The sequence below is a fragment of the Schistocerca gregaria genome, chromosome 8 (genome assembly GCF_023897955.1).
Source record: "Schistocerca gregaria isolate iqSchGreg1 chromosome 8, iqSchGreg1.2, whole genome shotgun sequence".
NCBI classification, from domain to species: domain Eukaryota; kingdom Metazoa; phylum Arthropoda; class Insecta; order Orthoptera; family Acrididae; genus Schistocerca; species Schistocerca gregaria.
Window position 1 is genome coordinate 73,411,548 of NC_064927.1, and position 20,632 is coordinate 73,432,179.

At 47.1% G+C, this 20,632-nt stretch overlaps 1 protein-coding gene across 1 annotated transcript in view; it reads right to left on the reverse strand.

Annotated features, from left to right (window-relative positions):
- Nucleotides 1-20,632, reverse strand: part of LOC126284555 (GAS2-like protein pickled eggs) — a 789,773-nt gene that overhangs the window by 373,996 nt on the left and 395,145 nt on the right. Inside the window, exon 4 of the mRNA XM_049983557.1 lies at nucleotides 1,775-1,976. Coding sequence (XP_049839514.1) covers nucleotides 1,775-1,976 — 202 coding nt within the window. The remainder of the gene's footprint in view (nucleotides 1-1,774; nucleotides 1,977-20,632) is intronic.

Here is a 20,632-nt window from a genome sequence, read left to right on the forward strand (position 1 = left end):
CGTAATTTGTAAATGTAACCTCTTAGTCGAGAAAGGTAACTGAATTAAGTCGCGTGACATTCTCTGGAAGGATACACATTGGTGGTGACAGGAAACAAGTGAAGTTATGTCGTAGTAAATCATTCCCTGATCTCCCTTTCTGCTAGTTATGTCACAGAGGCCAGATTACGGATCCAGTGGGAAGGGGGTTTTCGTTCGACCTGTGATTTCCTCGATCCTCATAAATGCCTGATGTTCGGTTTCGATTAGGACGATTTCAAGGGCGAGTAATTTTCCCACGAGTTGTGGCGTTTTCCGACACCCACTACAGAAAGACTTCTGAATGTCAACGCAGCAAGCAGCACCTCGCAGAAATGCCTTAAGCAGGGGGAAAAAGCCACTGAAAATGCCTACATCCAGCTCCTAATTCCGACTGTCTTGAACGCCTAAATGTTTAAATAATGTCTCGGAGCATTTATGGGAGCTTCTGAAATCGAGGACTGCACTGACCTTTCGCAGGGGGTGTAGAAGACATATATCCTCCGGTGCTAAGGTGTGTTTTTCTAGCGTATTTTGTGACCAACGGGGCAGTCGAGAGATGGCGTAAGCGCGTTTCCGTGCGCATTCAGGTTTTGTAGGGGAGTATTGCCGTTTACGTTGCGTACAGGTGCTCAGCAGGCAGGCACTTCCCTTAACACTGACAAATGTAATGTATTGCAAATACATAGAAACAAGGATCCTTTATTGAATGATTATATGATAGCGGAACAAACATTGGTAGCAGTTACTTCTGTAAAATATCTGGGAGTATGCGTACGGAATGATTTGATGTGGCATGATCATATAAAATTAATTGTAGGTAAGGCGGGTGCCAGGTTGAGATTCATTGGGAGAGTCCTTAGAAAATGTAGTCCATCAACAAAGGAGGTGGCTTACAAAACACTCGTTCGACCTATACTTGGGTATTGCTCATCAGTGTGAGATCCGAACCAGGTAGGGTTGACAGAGGAGATAGAGAAGATCCAAAGAAGAGCGGCGCGTTTCGTCACAGGGTTATCTGGTAAGCGTGACAGCATTACGGAGATGTTTTGCAAACTCAAGTGGCAGACTCTGCAAGAGAGGCGCTCTGCATCGCGGTGTAGCTTGCTCTCCGGGTTTCGAGAATGTGCGTTTCTGGATGAGGTATCGAATATATTGCTTCCCCCTACTTATACCTCCCGAGGAGATCACGAATGTAAAATTAGAGAGATTTGGCTGTCAAGCCAAGTAGTTAGCTCGGCGATGCTGTTTGGTGAGGTTTTCACTGAACGCAATGAATTGTATTCGTTTCCATGGAAATCTGAGTGTAGTATACTGGTTGGGTGTTGTGGTAGGATTATCGGCGGGAACCGCTAGGGGCCAGTCGCGAGCGGTGTACGAACTGTTAGCGGTGAGTCCAGGGCTCTCAGAATGTATGTGAAAGTCGTTGAAAATGCTACACGACTTTGCACTATTCGCTTTGAAATGGTTAGTAGTTTAATCTTGTCTCGGGCGTCAAAGTGACGCGGCGACTGTTATTTACACTGTACACTGATATTCCACGTGTAGCAGTGCAGTGTACTCATCCAGGTCCGCCTATCACATCTGCTGAGCATTACGCCGCGTAATCTGTAACGCGCCACGCACATGGCGTGGACTGTGGCCACGGGGCGACCTCGCAGACGCCAACGAGGCTCCGAAGTGCAGAGTCCTGCCGCTGCTGGTGCTGCGCTGTGCTGCAGTGTATGGCGGCGGGCGGCGGCCGGCGGCTACTCACCATTTCGTCGAGGCTCTTGAGGTCGTTGGTGACGATCTGCGGCACGGGCCCGACGGGCGCGTCGAAGTCGTCGTCGTCGTCGTCGCTGTCGGCGCTCTCGGTGGCGACGCTGCTGGCGCGCTGCAGCGCCCGCTGCTCGGCCGCCATCTCGCGGTCGATCTCTCGCTCGAAGCGCACCAGCATCGGCGCCGCCATGCCGAACCTGCGGCACGCGTCCCCAGTCACACACCAGCTTCTGTCTGGGAGAGCAGACGACACTGTCCGGTATAAACTGGCTCCGATCTAGCTTTCAGGAAGGGTCCCCTTGGCCATCGGACCAACGTTGCAACTGGAAAACCTGTCCCAAACACTGAAAATCGGGAATGACTCCCTTCCACAACCACTTTACTGGGCTATTATTTTGAAAGGAAAAAGTTCCTACAACAGCCCACCAACGTCTCATGGCTATTGGTTCAAATGGCTCTGACCACTAAAGGACTTAACAACAAATGGCTCTGAGCACTATGAGACTTAACATTTAAGGTCATCAGTCCTCTAGAACCACTTAAACCTAAGTAACCTAAAGACATCACACACATCCATGTCCGAGGCAGAATTCGAACCTGCGACCGTAGCGGTCACGCGGTTCCAGATTGAAGCGCCTAAAACCGTCCGGCTGTCTCATGGCTAGTGATTTTAAAAAAAGCAACATGGCTGCCACTCAGCGTGACATTGGCGTGATCCACATTGGATCATCATAAATGCGCCTCCCTTGTCGCAGGAAGAAAATGCTAACGTACAAGAGCGTTCTCTGAGCTGTTGCGTTCTTTATGCTCGAATAAATTAAAACATAGGAACATCAATACAGAAACTAAAAACAGCTTATCTACCAGAAAGCGCTTTCTAGCCGTACATAGCGCGCTACATGATACTAGCATGTGGCATATTCGAAAACACTAGCCTTCTAATCCTAAGAAATTTGAGTATTTTCACTCTCTTCTGCCGACCCCTTCAACTGGGAAATGTATTTCTTTCTAACAATGATAACACATAACGCATATCAGGCTATATTGACTGGTGTCTTGGTTCATTCCTGTCACCAACTACTCATTTCCTAAGTACGTGTACTCGTTTGCTTTCTGTGGAGAGGTCATTTTTGATTCCAAAAGCACAAACTGTGCGTACTGTTACATCCGATTGTTCCTCGTCGAAGGATCGAAATGATTTACCTATAGTACGAATCACAACGTTCAATAGTGATAAAAAATGAAAACGAATATTGGTACTATTCGTGTTAAACCTGAACTTCCTGCAATAGTGCCGAGTTTTCGTCTCACTGACGTCGAACTTTTCATCGCCATAGAATCCCTCTCTCTCTCTCTCTCTCTCTCTCTCTCTCTCTCTCTGTGTGTGTGTGTGTGTGAGAGAGAGAGAGAGAGAGAGAGAGAGAGAGAGAGAGAGAGAGAGAGAGAGAGAGAGTAAAAAACGTTGTTACCTATCATACGGATTTTTCTGATACTGATTCGTTACGGTTATTGTGCAGCGCCCTGTTGACACCTACTATGGTCTTCATGTATCAATCTTTGTGTGTCACAATTTCTTTGTATTTTTCGTGAGGACTGTTTAATAAATTTGTTAGACGGATCTAGGTTCATTCTTTATTAAGTAGATGTTTAGTCCAATAGCACACCTGTCAGAATAAAGCCCTTGGTGTCTTTGGCATATTTTTGAGGAAATTCAGTGCACGTGACGGCACGTTTGAACCTAACCGTAGGGTATTAGACAGTTTTTAACGTCAAGCCTCTCCAGTGAGTGACGTCTGCCACTGACGCTGTACGAACGTCTCCGTAAAGCACTAGCGCTTGCTGAACAAATCCGTGACGAAACGCACTGCTCTTCTTTGTATTTTCCCTGTTTCCTGTAGCAGCCCCTTTATGTGTGCGTCTGAAACTGACGAGCTTTAAAGTATCAGTCGAAGGAGAGTTTTGTGAGCCACATTCTCCGTGGGTGAATTACGTCTCCTCAAGATTATTGCAAAAAACTGAAAGAAAATAAGTACTACGCTGGTAAGTATACAAACCAGACGACCGAATGAGTTCAGGGATTGCAGTATTGACAAACCAGAAGCTCATTCATCAATTACGCCTCAAAGTGCATAACGAATGTCCTAACCAACCAGAAGAATGGGACACTCTAAGTCGCCTTGCGCCAGTGGACGATCTAGGGAATACTGATAACACCAGCGATCCAGACTGACAGCAGGACTCATTACGAAATCCGATGTGTCCGAGGACCGTCGTGCCGGCCAATCTGGACGTGGCTTTTAGGCGGTTTCCCACGTCCCGGTTGGTACCAATGCTCCACCTCACACTATTCGCAAATATTTAAAAAATTTTCGCACGCTTTCACGTGATGCGGCACTAGAAGCAGACAGCTGGGATAGTCAGATGCACCAGCATTGGCGAATCCGCAAATTAACACGCCGACCCCGTGCAGATACGGGATAAAGGCCAGGAAAGAGAAAAAGAATAAGCTAATGAACATTTCGTCGTAAGAGACGGCGTTATGAGGGCTGAGACTGTTCATAAATAGAAGTAATCTGCCAGGAAGTTTCATATCAGCGCACACTCCGCTGCAGAGTGAAAATCTCATTCTGGAAACATCCCCCAGGCTGTGGCTAAGCCATGTCTCCGCAATATCCTTTCTTTCAAGAGTGCTAGTTCTGCAAGGTTCGCAGAAGAGCTTCTGTAAAGTTTGGAAGGTAGGAGACGAGGTACTGCCAGAAGTAAAGCTGTGAGTACCGGGCGTGAGTCGTGCTTCGGCAGCTCAGTTGGTAGAGCACTTGCCCGCGAAAGGCAAAGGTCCCGAGTTCGAGTCTCGGTCGGGCACACAGTTTTAACCTGCCAGGAAGTTTCATATCAGCGCACACTCCGCTGCAGAGTGAAAATCTCATTCTGAAAAGATCCCCCAGGCTGTGGCTAAGCCATGTCTCCGTAATATCCTTTCTTTCAGGAGTGCTAGTTCTGCAAGGTTCGCAGGAGAGCTTCTGTAAAGTTTGGAAGGTAGGAGACGAGGTACTGGCAGAAGTAAAGCTGTGAGGACCGGGCGTGAGTCGTGCTTCGGTAGCTCAGTTGGTAGAGCACTTGCCCGCGAAAGTCAAAGGTCCAGAGTTCGAGTCTTGGTCGGGCACACAGTTTTAATCTGCCAGGAAGTTTCATATCAGCGCACACTCCGCTGCAGAGTGAAAATCTCATTCTAGAAGTAAAACAGTTTCTGTGTTAGTCAGCTATTATTTGCCACTACGCGTTTCAATGGTTCACACCATCATCTTGAAGTGGAGAATTGTTTATTTACATAGCTGGTACGACACTCAGACTGACCGTCAGAGATTAGTGCTTTTTTAACCTCAAAAGTGCCTTTTCTAAATAAATAATTTGATTATTACCAAAAGACTCAAAATTACCTATACTGCGCTTGGTCTACTACTGTGCAAAAATGTCTGTACACGTCACCAACACCAACTACGTAAAGAAACAATTCTCCAACTGAAGATAACAGTTTGAACGAACGAAATGAGTAGTGGCAAAATAAACAACTGACTGTCGCAGGCCGGCCGAAGTGGCCGAGCCGTTCTAGGCGCTACAGTCTGTAACCGCGCGACCGCTACGGACGCAGGTTCGAATCCTGCCTCGGTCATGGATGTGTGTAATGTCCTCAGGTTAGGTAGGTTTATGTAGTTCTACGTTCTAGGGGACTGATGACCTCAGATGTTAAGTGCCTTAGCACTCAGAGCTATTTGAACCATTTGACTGATGCAGGAACTGTTTTATTTGTGGAATACTTTAAGCTTTACTTTTATTGTTTTGTATCTGGATTTAATCAATGGGTTGTGTGATCTTTGTAATCTAAAATTCTATAGACAACATTTGAAGTTAATTAAATACAATCTTGGCACTGATAACGGTCAGGTCGTGTGCCTCTCTCTCTCTCTCTCTCTCTCTCTCTCTCTCTCTCTCTCTCTCTCTCTCTCTCCCCCTCTTTAGGATGTTTCTCAGCTGCAGTTATGGCACTGTGAGGGTACTACAGTCAGCCTTGTCCGGCAGCAACGTGGGCACCATAGCGCACCTACCGCCTGTGTGAAACCTCAGCGCAGCGGCGCCGTGAAGACACGCCGGCGCGCGCCGTCCTCTTACGGGACAGGCAGACGGACAGGCAACGAGGCGGCACCAGACCCCGTCATTATAAACACGCCCCCTGTTTACGGAACGGACCCAGTTGTTTGCTCCGACGTCAGCGCAGACAGGAAGCGGGTCCTAATGAACGCTCCAGGCTCACCACCACACGCACGGAAATAAAGCGGACCGAGGAGACACCATACTAATTCTCCAGAACACACTTCCTGTCCACGAGGAAATACAAAAACACAAGGCGCCCGCCCGCCCCTTAGTGCGGCAGTTTAAGGCAACGCGCTAGCCGGCAGTTCTTTGCCGCACTTCGTCATGGTACTCCTGCCCACAATGCCTGCAGCGTTACAGATGTCTGTCCACTTTTGCATAGCGCTTCTGCCGAGCAGATAGGAGGCGTAATGGTTGAAAAACTATAAGAAACACTAACACTCTTATTTTTCCCCACGATCGCTGAAACGAAGTTACCTCTTGGGGATAAAGTACAGGAAGCAGGTCGAACGGCCGTTACACGAGTCGTCGTCGAGTGCCTTTTCTCTGGTGTTTCTCAAACTATTTTTAGTTTGTTTCTTGGGATGTATAGGTGGAGTCCTCACACGCAACAGCTACTCGTCAAGTTTCCCAAGAAACACCCTGAAACGGAATATTTGGCGTTCCGTCGTTAACGATAAGAGAATTAAAACTGATATATACGGTACTCCAACCCCACGGCCAACTTCCGCCACCCCAGAAATAGCAGATATTCTTCTAGACAATGAAGCAATACAAACCAAATACACTTTATTCAATCAAAATTATCCGTGAAACTCACCAAAAATACTCGTTATACTACGTGAAAATACAACCAATACAAGACACACGTAAGGAACTATCCGAAAACACCTAAAGTTCTTGTACATATCTCTTTTACTGAATTCCTAGTTACTTTTGAGGTGTAATGAAAAGATTAAGTAAGTTTGTTACACGCAATTATATTTTGGCCATGAGCTACAAAATTATTCAACAAGTTATCCATAACGTGAAAGAAATACATTTGATTATAGGGATGTACAAAAAAATGAAAAGAAACTATGAAAGTTTCACTGTGTTGCAACTTAACACTGAATTTTTGTTTAATAGCAACTGTCCCATAGCCGGCCGGTGTGGCCGTGCAGTCCTAAACGCTTCAGTCCGGAACCGCGTGACCGCTACGGTCGCAGGTTCGAATACTGCCTCGGGCATGGATGTGTGTGATGTCCTTAGGTTTGATAGGTTTAAGTACTTCTAAGTTATAGGGAACTGATGACCATAAATGTTAAGCCCCATAGTGCTCAGAACCATTTTTTGAACTGTCCCATAATCGTTATCAACAATGATTTTAGTTACTTTTGTTGACGTTTAACGTCCATAAAAATGATGATGACGTTTACTGCCCTTAACGTAAATTAAGTTCCAATTTAGTTCCTAAAAAATAAAACCGCAAGTGAAATGAAATCATCATACAAAACACATTAAATGACACTCCTGGTTCCTTACACGCTTTCCTTAGAACTATCGACTTTCCGCTCCTTCTCTGCCTCTCTCGAGTGTCCAATGACCCTATCGAACTGTCGATAAAACAACGCCAATCCAGTTTGATTCTTCGTCACGTGCAGCCGTACAGAGACAGAAACAGGCATCATCGGCGAGACGTACGTATGTTTTACTCCATTTCAAAGCAATATTAATTGCAAGCGTCGTTCTGTTACTCAGGTAGTAACTAAATGTTGCCTACATGGTGACCGAGCGAGGTGGCGCAGTATTTGGCACACTGGACTCGCATTCTTGAGGACGACGGTTCAATCCCGCGTCCGGCCATCCGATTTAGGTCTTCCGTGATTTCCCTAAATCGCTCCAGGCAAATGTCGGGATGTTTCCTTTGAAAGGGCACGGCCGACTTCTATTCTCGTCCTTCACTAGTCCGATGAGACCGATGACCTCGGCCGGCCGCGGTGGCCGACCGGTTCTAGGCGCTTCATTCCGGAACCACGCGACTGCTACGGACACAGGTTCGAATCCTGCCTCGGGCATGGATGTGTGTGATGTCGTTACGTTAGTTAGGTCTGAGTAGTTCTAAGTTCTAGGAGACTGATGAGCTGAGATGTTAAGTCCCATAGTGCTCAGAGCCATTTGAACCATTTGATGACGTCGCTGTCTGGTCTCCTACCCCAAACAACCCAACGCAAGCCTCTACATGGTGACTTTACGAGTAATTAAGCGCATTGTCTCTGGTGTTTCGGTAGGCATTTGCTATTTCGATTTTGTAATGATGTATTTCAAGCGACATATCGTTACAATTGTTTTCAAAAGGTGAGATTTTATTTGAGCATTCGACACAGCGGTCCCAGCTTAGTCTACTGCGATGCTGGGTTTATCGATAAGTATTAACAGGGAGAGTAAAACGGAAAGAATAAGGAGGACTCCATCAGCGCATTATGAGTGGGCGTGGTGCGGGCCAGCACGTGGCGAGAGGACTAGAGACTGACAAGGACTACACGCTATTGCAGCTGGCTGTCTGTTGATACCAGGCAACAGGAAAGTACACGGACATCACCACTGCAAATGTTCCTGATGGGTTTCAGTGCACAAGCTGTGGGCCAGAGAACGTACAGAATTGCCTTGGGCGTGTGAGAGACCAGAGAAGTACTAGAGCGCAAGCGCAAGAGTTTTGATCCGCCTGTACGGTTTTTCTGCACACTGTAGGGTGCTCTGCTGTGGCGTCAGCAAATTTCAATGCTAGGCCATCAACAAGTGTCAGCATGGGAACCATTCAACGAAACATCATCGATATGCGCTTTCGGAGCCGAAGGCAGAGTTGTGCACCCTTGATGACGGCGCGACTCGAAGCTTTACGCCTCGCCTGGGCCCGTCGACACCGACATTGGACTTTGATGACTGGAAACATGTTGCCTGGTCGGAAGAGTCTCGGTTCAAATTGTAGAGAGCGGATGGACGTGTACCGGTATGGAGACAACCTCACGAATCCACGGACCCCGCATGTCAGCAGGGGACTGTTCAAGCTGGCGGAGGCGTGGGGCATGTGCAGTTGGAGTGATATGGGAGCCCTGATACGTCTAAATACGACTCTCAGCGGTAACACGTACGTAAGCATCCTTTGTGATCACCTGCATCCACTCATGTTCACTGTGCATTCCGGCGGACTTGGGCAATTCCAGCAGGGCAATGCGACACTCCGCATGTCCAGAATAGCTACAGAGTGAGTCCAGGAACACTCTTCTGAGTTTAAACACTTCGCTGGTCACCAAACTCCCCAGACACAAACATTATTGAGCATATCCGGGATGCCTCGAAACGTACTGTTCAGAAGAGATCTCGACCCCTCATAGTCTTACGGATTTATGGACAGTCCTCCAGGATTCACGATGTCAATTCCCTCGAGTCCATGCCACGTTGTGCTGCGGCACTTCTGCTTGCTCGCGGGGGCCCTATACGATATATGGTAGTTGTGCCAGTTTATTTGGCTCTTCAGTGAATTATTCATTCGTCCACAATACCGCCCATAACGGGGCAAGTACGTGATACGGTTAATTTCTACTGCCTGCCACGTCCGGCGCGCCTGAGTAACGGGAGCGCCGCCGGCCTGTGATGTGGTCCGCGAGTTGTACTGCTGCATAGCCGACGTCGCGGGGACGCGTCGCGCGGCCGCAGCTGTGACACGTTTTTTCTGCGCCGTCTGGCTGCCTGTTAATTTCGGCCAGCAGGCCTGCCAACGAGGCTCACAGCTGCCGCTGACGCGTGGCGGTGACGCGGGGCCCTCGGCGGAGCAGTGCTGGCCCGGAGTGCAGGTGCGCCGGACGCACCCCCCGAGGCTCGTGTTTGCGGAAACGCGGCGCTCCACTGGATTCACAAAGGATGACAAAGTATCTCGCAGCATTATTCTTAAACTCTACCGTCCTTTATCGTACACCTTTCGAGACATCATTCGTGCCTCTAGGTAACATATTTCGGCATCAACATGTATTTCTAAGCAAAGGATAGAAACATTGCCTCCCAGTGTCAGATTATTCAAATATTAATATTTATTTTGTTCCACTGCAAAATAAGATGCCTCTTTTTATTATTACTTTCTCCATGTTCCCATCAGTCGGAAAATGCAAGCCTCAATAAAAATCAAAAATGTTTTATTTGCAACATTTAGCTGCAACTTCCAGCAAACTTACGACATTTGTCGTAGCGTGGTACCAGCTTTCTAATACCCTCATCATTCCTTCGGTATGAAGAAGGTGACATATTGCTTCACTCTGAAAGAAAGGGGGAAATTCCTCCCAAACCTCCCCCCTCCCCTCATTCTTTCTATCGTATGAATAATACCGCAGTATTTCCCTAACTCAAATTTACCCACCACCTTCGCTGCCACGTGAATGACAAATTTTCTCGACCTATTTATATACGCCTACATCTCACATGTTGTGCCTTTTACCATGTTTGCCATAAATGTTCCGTTTAACATGCTTATTAATATTTCCACCCCAAGTCCGAAATTCGTGTGTTAGATATGTTGTCTGGACAAAGTAATATATGGTGAGGCAGTATGCTTGATACTTCAACAGAGGGTCGAATGTTGCATTTCGTGTATGCTGGAAAATATATGAGGTAATAGGTGACCGTGTATGTGAGAGATGCTGCCACTAAATAACACTACCGTAGAACAACGAAACTTCCTCAAACTAGACATAGTGTTAATCCGTAACTTGAGGACATTCGTTGGAGCATAACCAGGTGTCTGCAGTTACACAAGGTGAAGATTAATAAAACCGACAAACTGCTGGAAATGGAAGAAAAATGTTCCGTGAAAATGTTTGCGGAAATCTATCGTTGCCACGGTAGATAGTGCTGACGAATGACAGTTCCTCTGACCAAGTGCCGTGTATTGCAAGCTGTGAGGTTGACACAGCGTACTGTAACGAGCAGAGTGGTCCGGTATTTACGTCGGGAACAAGCCGATATGGCGTTTGTGTACGGCCAAGAAGATAAAACGGTCGAGGCTATACCAAAACAAGTACCGTCACAAACACCAAGCACATCATACGATATTTCAAACCCTTTTTGGGCGATTCAGACACACGAATGTGCAGAGAGGCGTCGGACTGTCCGTGAACCAGATTCTACAGTATACTGAGACGGACCTTAATACAAGCTCCAGGCAAGTGGCTCGTCTACATGGTGTGAGCCAAAGTACGATTATGTGTGTCCTGCTTGAACTTTCATTCGTCAGCGCTAACTACCGTGGCAACGGTGCATTTGAGGACACACGCACACAGCACCTTTTCTCCCTCTATTTTCCGTCAAGAATCGATCCCTGTAGTTTGTATGTTTTTTTAAACTTCACTTTGTAGATTCGTTACAATAACTATCGGTGATTCTCCGATATTGTTCTTTCAATTGATTATCTTCAACTGTAGTCATTATAATTCGTAGTTCGGTTTTCACTAGAATATGTTTCACGCTCTTTACCTGTAGACAACAGAATGTGTTCGCCTCTACAACGCTAGGGGATGTTCCGCTAAACCCGTAACAATGTGTTCCGACCAGTCTCGTTCTACAGCCGTCCCTAGCTGCATCGTCAGCGCCGCCTGTAGCCTTGACCGGCTCGTTCTTGGCCTTATAACACTCGTGATTAAGTGTATTGCTTCATTATCCGGCACTTGATACAGTGCAGCAGTTAATGGCGCCAGCTCTTCTGTGACCTTAAACGCGCGATATCTGACCGTAAAGTCCGTCTGTTCACCGCAGGCACGCAATACCGTGCTAATAAAAGGGGAGAGACTTTATTACGGCTCCGACAAGTCCTTCAGGAATGGGGAGGCCAGCGCTTGTAACATGGATTTGTTCGTTCCTGGGAAAGGGCAAGGTCTGCATTTCCTGCTCAGTAGAACAGCTCCGTGTAACACCCGCGCCCGCTAGCAGAAGCAATAGGTTAGTGCAAAGTGTGGCTGCAGGCGGGACACTCCGACCTGTTCATTTGCAGCAGTCAGACGTCAGCCCAACGCGGAGACCGTATGGCAAACAGGACACCACGCTTGCTTATCCGTTTCAGCAAACCACAGTCGGCGAAGAGGGCGTAGTTCCTGACTTATGGGGAAGACTTTTAAAATAACTGGTGATATGGAGTTTGAGTGTGTAGAATAAAGTCATTCTCAATATAGGTGTATGACAGAAGTGTTATTGTGAAATACGTCGACTGTAATATAATGATTGGTCTAATAGGGTACAAAGTAACATCAGCAAATGTCTTTCGGAGAACAAATTAAAGCTTAGCTGTAACGAAACGAAATACGTATAATTTTTTACACGGGAGTCTTGTAAGAGCAAAATTTTGTTGTCTCAAGGATTTCAAACAGACAGTGAGTTCGACAATATTAATTTCAAAGGACTGACTGTAGGTGGAAGAATTCTTTGGAAGTATCACGCTCAAGACACTACGCAAAAAAATGGTTCAAATGGCTCTGAGCACTATGGGACTTAAAATCTTTGGTCATCAGTACCCTAGAACTTAGAACTACTTAAACCTAACTAACCTAAGGACATCACACAACCCCCAGTTATCAGACACTACGCAGAAACTGGATGTTACTATCTCCACTGTAAGAATGACCTCCACAGTATGTGACACTGAAATGCAGAGTGTTGTTTGATTATTTTCTCTATATTTCCTCGTATGGTGTTATATTTTGGGGAAGCTCTGTGTACTCATCGAGAACTTTCTGAGCCGACAAAAGGGTGGACAGGCTGACCACTGTTACTTGTCGAACTTCGCGCAGGCCGTTGTTCAGGTGTCTTGGAAATCTGATTCTGTCGTCCCTGGACGTAAATTCAGTCGTAGGGTACACTGCTTCATGCAGGAGAAAATGCGGCATTCATTCAGTGAAAATAAGGCGGAATAACAATACGCACTTGGATAACATTTCCTAAAGCACTGTGCAGAGAGGTGCGCACTTTTCAGCAAACTTCATTTTCAACAGGCTTCCTGCAGAAAAGTAAAAATTGAGTAACAAGTCCCAAGAGCTCAGATCCAAGTTGAAAGGTTTCCTTGTGCAAAGTCTCTCCATGCTGTATTCGAGTTTCTTGTGGTAGCACAGAACGTCGCTCTGTAATGTGTTACATAGAGGCGAACAGAAATATGGAAAGGCCAAAAACGTAACACACTACCATGTCTAACACGATACAGCAAAAGCGTCGCCATACAGAACAGCTTCGAGTATTATCGGAATGGATAAATACTGATCCTGCATCGTTTTCAAATCAATATTATACCATTCTTCCTGTAAAACAGCAAGTAACAGTGATGGGGCTAGATAGCGATCACGCACTGTTCTCTCCAAACTGGAACACAAAGGCTCAATAATATTCCAATCCGGCGAGTGTTGTGGCCAGGGCAGATACGAAAATTCATGCTCGTGCTCACAAAACCAGTCCCGAACGATGCGAGCTGTGTGAACAGGGACCTTGGCGTCTTGGAACACAGTATCACCATTGGAGAGCGTACAATATACCATAGGATCGATAAGTTAAAATGGTTACACAATCCTCGGCAGAAATGCGATCTAGAGAAACATGAACCACTGCTGCCAAAATGATCACCGATGTGCAGAACTATAGACCTATATCTCTAACGTCGATCAGTTGTAGAATTTTGGAACACGTATTTTCATCGAGTATAATGACTTTTCTCGAGAGTAGAAATCTACTCTGTACGAATCAGCATGGGTTTCGAAAAAGACGATCGTGTGAAACCCAGCTCGCGCTATTCGTCCACGAGACTCAGAGGGCCATAGACACGGGTTCACAGGTAGATGCCGTGTTTCTTGACTTCCTGAAGGCGTTTGACACAGTTCCCCACAGTCGTTTAATGAACAATGTAAGAGCATACGCACTATGAGACCAATTGTGTGATTGGATTGAGGAGTTCCTAGACAACAGAACGCAGCATGTCATTCTCAATGCAGAGAGGTCTTCCGAAGTAAGAGTGATTTCGGGTGTGCCGCAGGGGAGTGTCGTAGGACCGTTGTTATTCACAATATATTCAAATGACCTTGTGGATAACATCGGAAGTTCACTGAGACTTTTTGCTTATGATGCTGTAGTGTATCGAGAGGTTGTAACAATGGAAAATTGTGCTGAAATGCAGGAGGACCTGCAGCGAATTGACGCATGGTGCAGGGAATGGCAACTGCATCTCAATGTAGACAAGTGTAATGTGTTGCGAATACATAGAAAAACAGATCCCTTATCATTTAGCTACGATATAGCATGTCAGCAACTGGAAGCAGTTAATTCCGCAAATTATCTGGGAGTACGCATTAGGAGTGATTTAAAATGCAATGATCAATAAAGTTGATCGTCGGTAAGGCAGATGCCAGACTGAGATTCATTGGAAGAATCCTAAGGAAATGCAATCCGAAAACAAAGGAAGTAGGTTGCAGTACACTTGTTCACCCACTGCTTGAATACTACTCAGCAGTGTGGGATCCGTACCAGATAGGGTTGATAGAAGAGATAGAGAAGATCCAACGGAGAGGTGTGCGCTTTGTTACAGGATCATTTAGTAATCGCGAAAGCGTTACGGAGATGATGGATAAACTCCAGTGGAAGACCTCTGCAAGAGAGACGCTCAGTAGGTCGACACAGGCTTTTGTTGAAGTTTCGAGAACATACTTTCACCGAGGAGTCAAGCAGTATATTGCTCCCTCCTACGTATATCTCGCGGATAGACCATGAGGATAAAATCAGAGAGATTAGAGCCCACACAGAGGCATACCGACAATCCTTCTTTCCACGAACAATACGAGACTGGAATAGAAGGGAGAACCGATAGAGGTACTCAAAGTACCCTCCGCCACACACTAGTCAGGTGGCTTGCGGAATATGGATGTAGATTTAGATGGAGAACTCCCGCCACGTTTCACTTCTGGGACGTAAAATCTCCCAGAAGTTGGAAGTGATGAGCAACAACACTCATCCAACAAAATTGCTTCCTTCCACTGTTTTTATGGCCTCGGAATCACGTTTCCCTGTTGCACCACAGACGAGCGGTTTTGGAATTCCGGCTCGCCCTGCAACTCCCAACTCATGGAGCTCCCTTCGTGTTGTTCTGGTACTGACAGGGCTCGCAGTCACTTCTGCAGTTGTCCATCTTTTATTTTTCGCCACAGTCCTCGTCAATGACCGTCTGTCACGATAGCTCAACACTTATTTCAGTCTCCGTTGTGACTTAGCGGATTTTTTTTTTTTCGTTTTTCCCGTACGCGGTGTATATATTCGATAAAGGTGCCTCTTGACACACTTAGGCTACCTTGGTTACGAAAGCACCCATCATACGAGCACCGAAAATTTACCCACTTATCTCCGACATAGTGCATCCGCAAGTCCACCGAACACTGTTTTGACCATTGCTGACACTCGCAACATACTGACGACACTGCGCAGGTGCCGTGCGTGTCAAATGCAACAGTCCACCCTGCAGGCTTCCACAGCGTCTGCATTTCTGGCGCTGTTTCCATATTTTTGTCCAACCGCTATACATTCGTATACTCTCTCATTTTAGGTATTTTATTCGTTCTTTAATTTTTTGTTTAGCTACCAGATGACAGAACCAAAGCTGTTACAAACACTATATATAAATACAAAATTGTCAAAACTGCAGTATTTATATAGAAATACTTATGCTGTATAAAATACGTTCGACGCACACGTTTCATCATATTTCTCCAAACATGTATGAACACCATTCTCAGCCGTCCGCGGTGGCCGTGCGGTTCTAGGCGCTTCAGTACGGAACCGCGCGACCGCTACGGTCGCAAGTTCGAATCCTGCCTCGGGCATGGATGTGTGTGATGTCCTTAGGTTAGTTAGGTTTAAGTAGTTCTAAGTTCTAGGGGACTGATGACGCCAGATGTTAAGTCCCATAGAGCTCAGAGCCATTTGAACACCATTCTCAGTCCGAAACACAGCCTACTAAAGCAGGAAAACGGGCCAAGACGGCAGCTATAACAGTCGTGGGGCATGAAAAGGGAAGTTTTGGTTGAGAAGGGAGTGAGACAAGATTGTCTGTATCCCCCATGGAACTGAATTTGTACACTGAGCAAGCAGCAAAGGAAACCAAAGAAAAATTTGAAGCAGTAATTAAAGTTCTGGGAGAGGAAACAAATGCCTTGAGCTTTGCCAGTGACTCTGTAATTCTGTCAGAGACAGTGTCTTGAAAGGATGAAATAAAATGAACATCAACAAAACGAAAACAAAAATAATGCAATGAGGTGGTGCTGAGGGAATTAGATTAGGAAACGAGATACGCAAAGAAATAGACGAGTTTTTCTGTTTGGGCAACAAAATAACTGATTCCGGCCGAAGTAGAGAGGATATAAAATGTAGACTGGCAACGGCAAGAAAAGCGTTTCTCAAGAAGAGAAATTTGTTAACATCGAATATAAATTTAATTGCTACGGAGTCTTTCCTGAAAGTATTTATATGGATTGTAGCTACGTACGGAAGTGAAACATTGACGATAAGCAGTTTAGACTGAAAGAAAATACACTCCTGGAAATTGAAATAAGAACACCGTGAATTCATTGTCCCAGGAAGGGGAAACTTTATTGACACATTCCTGGGGTCAGATACATCACATGATGACACTGACAGAACCACAGGCACATAGACACAGGCAACAGAGCATGCACAATGTCGGCACTAGTACAGTGTATATCCACCTTTCGCAGCAATGCAGGCTGCTATTCTCCCATGGAGACGATCGTAGAGATGCTGGATGTAGTCCTGTGGAACGGCTTGCCATGCCATTTCCACCTGGCGCCTCAGTTGGACCAGCGTTCGTGCTGGACGTGCAGACCGCGTGAGACGACGCTTCATCCAGTCCCAAACATGCTCAATGGGGGACAGAACCGGAGATCTTGCTGGCCGGGGTAGTTGACTTACACCTTCTAGAGCACGTTGGGTGGCACGGGATACATGCGGACGTGCATTGTCCTGTTGTAACAGCAAGTTCCCTTGCCGGTCTATGAATGGTAGAACGATGGGTTCGATGACGGTTTGGATGAACCGTGCACTATTCAGTGTCCCCTCGACGATCACCAGAGGTGTATGGCCAGTGTAGGAGATCGTTCCCCACACCATGATGCCGGGTGTTGACCCTGTGTGCCTCGGTCGTATGCAGTCCTGATTGTGGCGCTCACCTGCACGGCGCCAAACACGCATACGACCATCATTGGCACCAAGGCAGAAGCGACTCTCATCGCTGAAGACGACACCATTCGTCCCTCCATTCACGCCTGTCGCGACACCACTGAAGGCGGGCTGCACGATGTTGGGGCGTGAGCGGAAGACGGCCTAACGGTGTGCGGGACCGTAGCCCAGCTTCATGGAGACGGTTGCGAATGGTCCTCGCCGATACCCCAGGAGCAACAGTGTCCCTAATTTGCTGGGAAGTGGCGGTGCGGTCCCCTACGGCACTGCGTAGGATCCTACGGTCTTGGCGTGCATCCGTGCGTCGCTGCGGTTCGGTCCCAGGTCGACGGGCACGTGCACCTTCCGCCGACCACTGGCGACAACATCGATGTACTGTGGAGACCTCACGCCCCACGTGTTGAGCAATTCGGCGGTACGTCCACCCGGCCTCCCGCATGCCCACTATACGCCCTCTCTCAAAGTCCGTCAACTGCACATACGGTTCACGTCCACTCTGTCGCGGCATGCTACCAGTGTTAAAGACTGCGATGGAGCTCCGTATGCCACGGCAAACTGGCTGACAATGACGGCGGCGGTGCACAAATGCTGCGCAGCTAGCGCCATTCGACGGCCAACACCGCGGTTCCTGGTGTGTCCGCTGTGCCGTGCGTGTGATCATTGCTTGTACAGCCCTCTCGCAGTGTCCGGAGCAAGTATGGTGGGTCTGACACACCGGTGTCAATGTGTTCTTTTTTCCATTTCCAGGAGTGTAGAAGCTTTCTAAATGTGGTGCTACAGAAAAATGCTGAAGAGTATATGAGTGAATCACGCAAATAAAGAGGAGGTACTGAATAGAAATGGGGAGAAAAGAAAATTGTGGCGCAAAATGACTAAAAGAAGGGATCGGCTTTCAGGACACATTTTGAGATATCAAGGGATCATCAACATAGCATTGGAAGGAAGTGTGGCTGGTAAAAATCGTAGATGGATATTGTAAGCAGGTTCACTAGCGTGTAAGTTGAGTCGTTATTCTGGGAAGAAGCAGCTTGCGGAGGATAGAGTACCATGGTGAGCAGCATCAAACCAGTCTTTGAGCTGAAGACCACATCACCATCAACAACAACAATAATAACTGATTCTGGTGAAATGGGCTTTACCTGAAACGAATTAAATAAAAATGAATGCGATAGGATGTTACGGCCGGTGACTGGTGTGAGGGGAGAGGCTTGGGACCGCTTCGGCCTCTCTAGCTGGTTCGGTAAACTGTGCCATAAAGCCGGCACTGCGCAGACGGGGCTGGAGGCGCACGTCGCGCCGCACAATGGCGGCAGGCGATTTGTGTACTGGCCGGCCGGGCGCGTTAGCCGGGCGTCCTGTGTTTACGGTTTTGGGCGCAGGGCGACGCAGAGCGGCAGTAGGGCCGCGAGCCAGCTCGTGATGGAGGGCCGGTAATTCCCGCAGAGTCGCTACCCCAGGGAGGCAGGCCCTCTAATTCCCGCCACCGCCATTGAATTTAATGGGGCCGTGAGCTACGGCCGAGCTGTGTGGGAACTCCGCCCAGCGCCATTCACAAAGAGCTTCCCATGCTGTCCACGCTTTTGTGCAGTCTCCCGTTCTGTACTTTACAATAACTACAAGCAGTCAGAGTTCTTAACCACTGCAGGTGCTACACACGGTAACATCCATACCACTTGTGTGAATCACCATCCCGTTACAAATTCCAGTTCCCACATAGACGGAGATCTACAGAAGGTACACACACACACACACACACACACACACACACACACACACAAACATTATACATATACCAAAACAACCCACTCAGAAATTTTTTTAGATTTGGGAGGGGACAATGAAAAGCTTATGGCTTTGTGCAAATGGAGTGGTACGTGAGTTTCGACAGTGGACATCATTTATTGAATATATGTTCTCCCTTTCCCCCTTCCCCGAATCGGACGCCCTTGTCAATTCGAAAAGGAACCACTGTGAGCCATCCCTGAGCAGTATAGCACTGTCAAAATCGCACCCTCTCCAGTTAAGAAATAAATAGCATTTTCCATGGGCCAGGTCAGATGGATACGGAGGACAAATAAGCCCCCATCCTACCACTAAAAAAAAAAAAAAAAAAAAAAAAAAAAAAAAAAAAAAAAAAAAAAAAAGCTCTGAGCACTATGGGACTCAACACCTGAGGTCATCAGTCCCCTTGAACTACTTAAACCTAACTAACCTAAGGACATCACACACATCCATGCCCGAGGCAGGATTCGAACCTGCGACCGTAGCGGTCGCGCGGTTCCAGACTGAAGCGCCTACAACCGCTCGGCCACACCGCCCGGGCATCCTGCCCCTCATTCTTGACAAAAATTTGTGCTCACTTTCAAGAGAAACTAGTCTAACACGCATATCAATGTTTCTAACGTTATATACAGTATATTGAAATATACAGCTGTATCAACATATATTTTAATTTTGCAGGCAGGGGGGGGTTGGAGCAAAATATGGAAACGCCATGAGAAATGCGTGTTTCATTATAAATGCAAGTGCCAGCCGAGCGTGCAGGTTGCGCTGTTGTACTTGACCAAGGACGGAACCTGTGCAAGGGCCTCAGTACGTCGGAAGTGTCACTCGTGGCCAGAACAGTGCTCTGTCTACTTCTGAGTCCATTATGTAGGATCTAATGGCACTCACACGTGGGCAAATCGTTTCTGCTCATATGATGGATACTTTCGTCTTCAAGAGACGCCGCATCGAAGATTTATACCGTATACAGTGAATTGCAAAATTACCTGCTAAGTCACAACACGGACTAATGTGTATTAAGCGACTGTGACAGACGGTCAGTGAAGAGGATTGCGATGAAAAGTAAGACGAAAATAGAAGAAAATGTCGTTGCAGAGCTGAATGTAGCATTCACGAATCCTGTTGGCAGAAAAACAACGCGATCCTGGGAACTGCAGGGGGAATTGGAATTCCAAAACCATACATTTGCGATGCAGGTGCACGCATCAGAAAAACGTCGTGAGTAGCGATAAAACCTAGACTATGGAGCAAAGTAAGAAAGTCATTTGGTCGGATGAACCTTGTTTCACACTGTTTCCAACGTCTGGTGGAGTTTACGCGCCATAGATGAAACGAGCCGGGGGTTCCGAGATGATCTGGGCACAGTCATATCGTGGTATTCCGTGGGCCTCCACGGTTACTCTGCAAGGTCACATTGTCGGCAAGGGTAATGTGACCATTCTGACCATTCTGGCTGATTAGGTCCATCCCATGGTACACTGTTCGTTCCCCAAAGGCGATTTTCTGTCCCAAGACGACAGGGCTCCTGTTCTCACAGCTCGCATCGTTCAGCACTGGTTTTGTGAGAACGAGGATGAATTGTCGCATCCCCCCTGACGGTCATCAGATCTCGGTATTATTGAGCCTTTGTGACATAATTTGGAGAGAAGGCTGTGTGATAACAATCCAACTCCGTCAC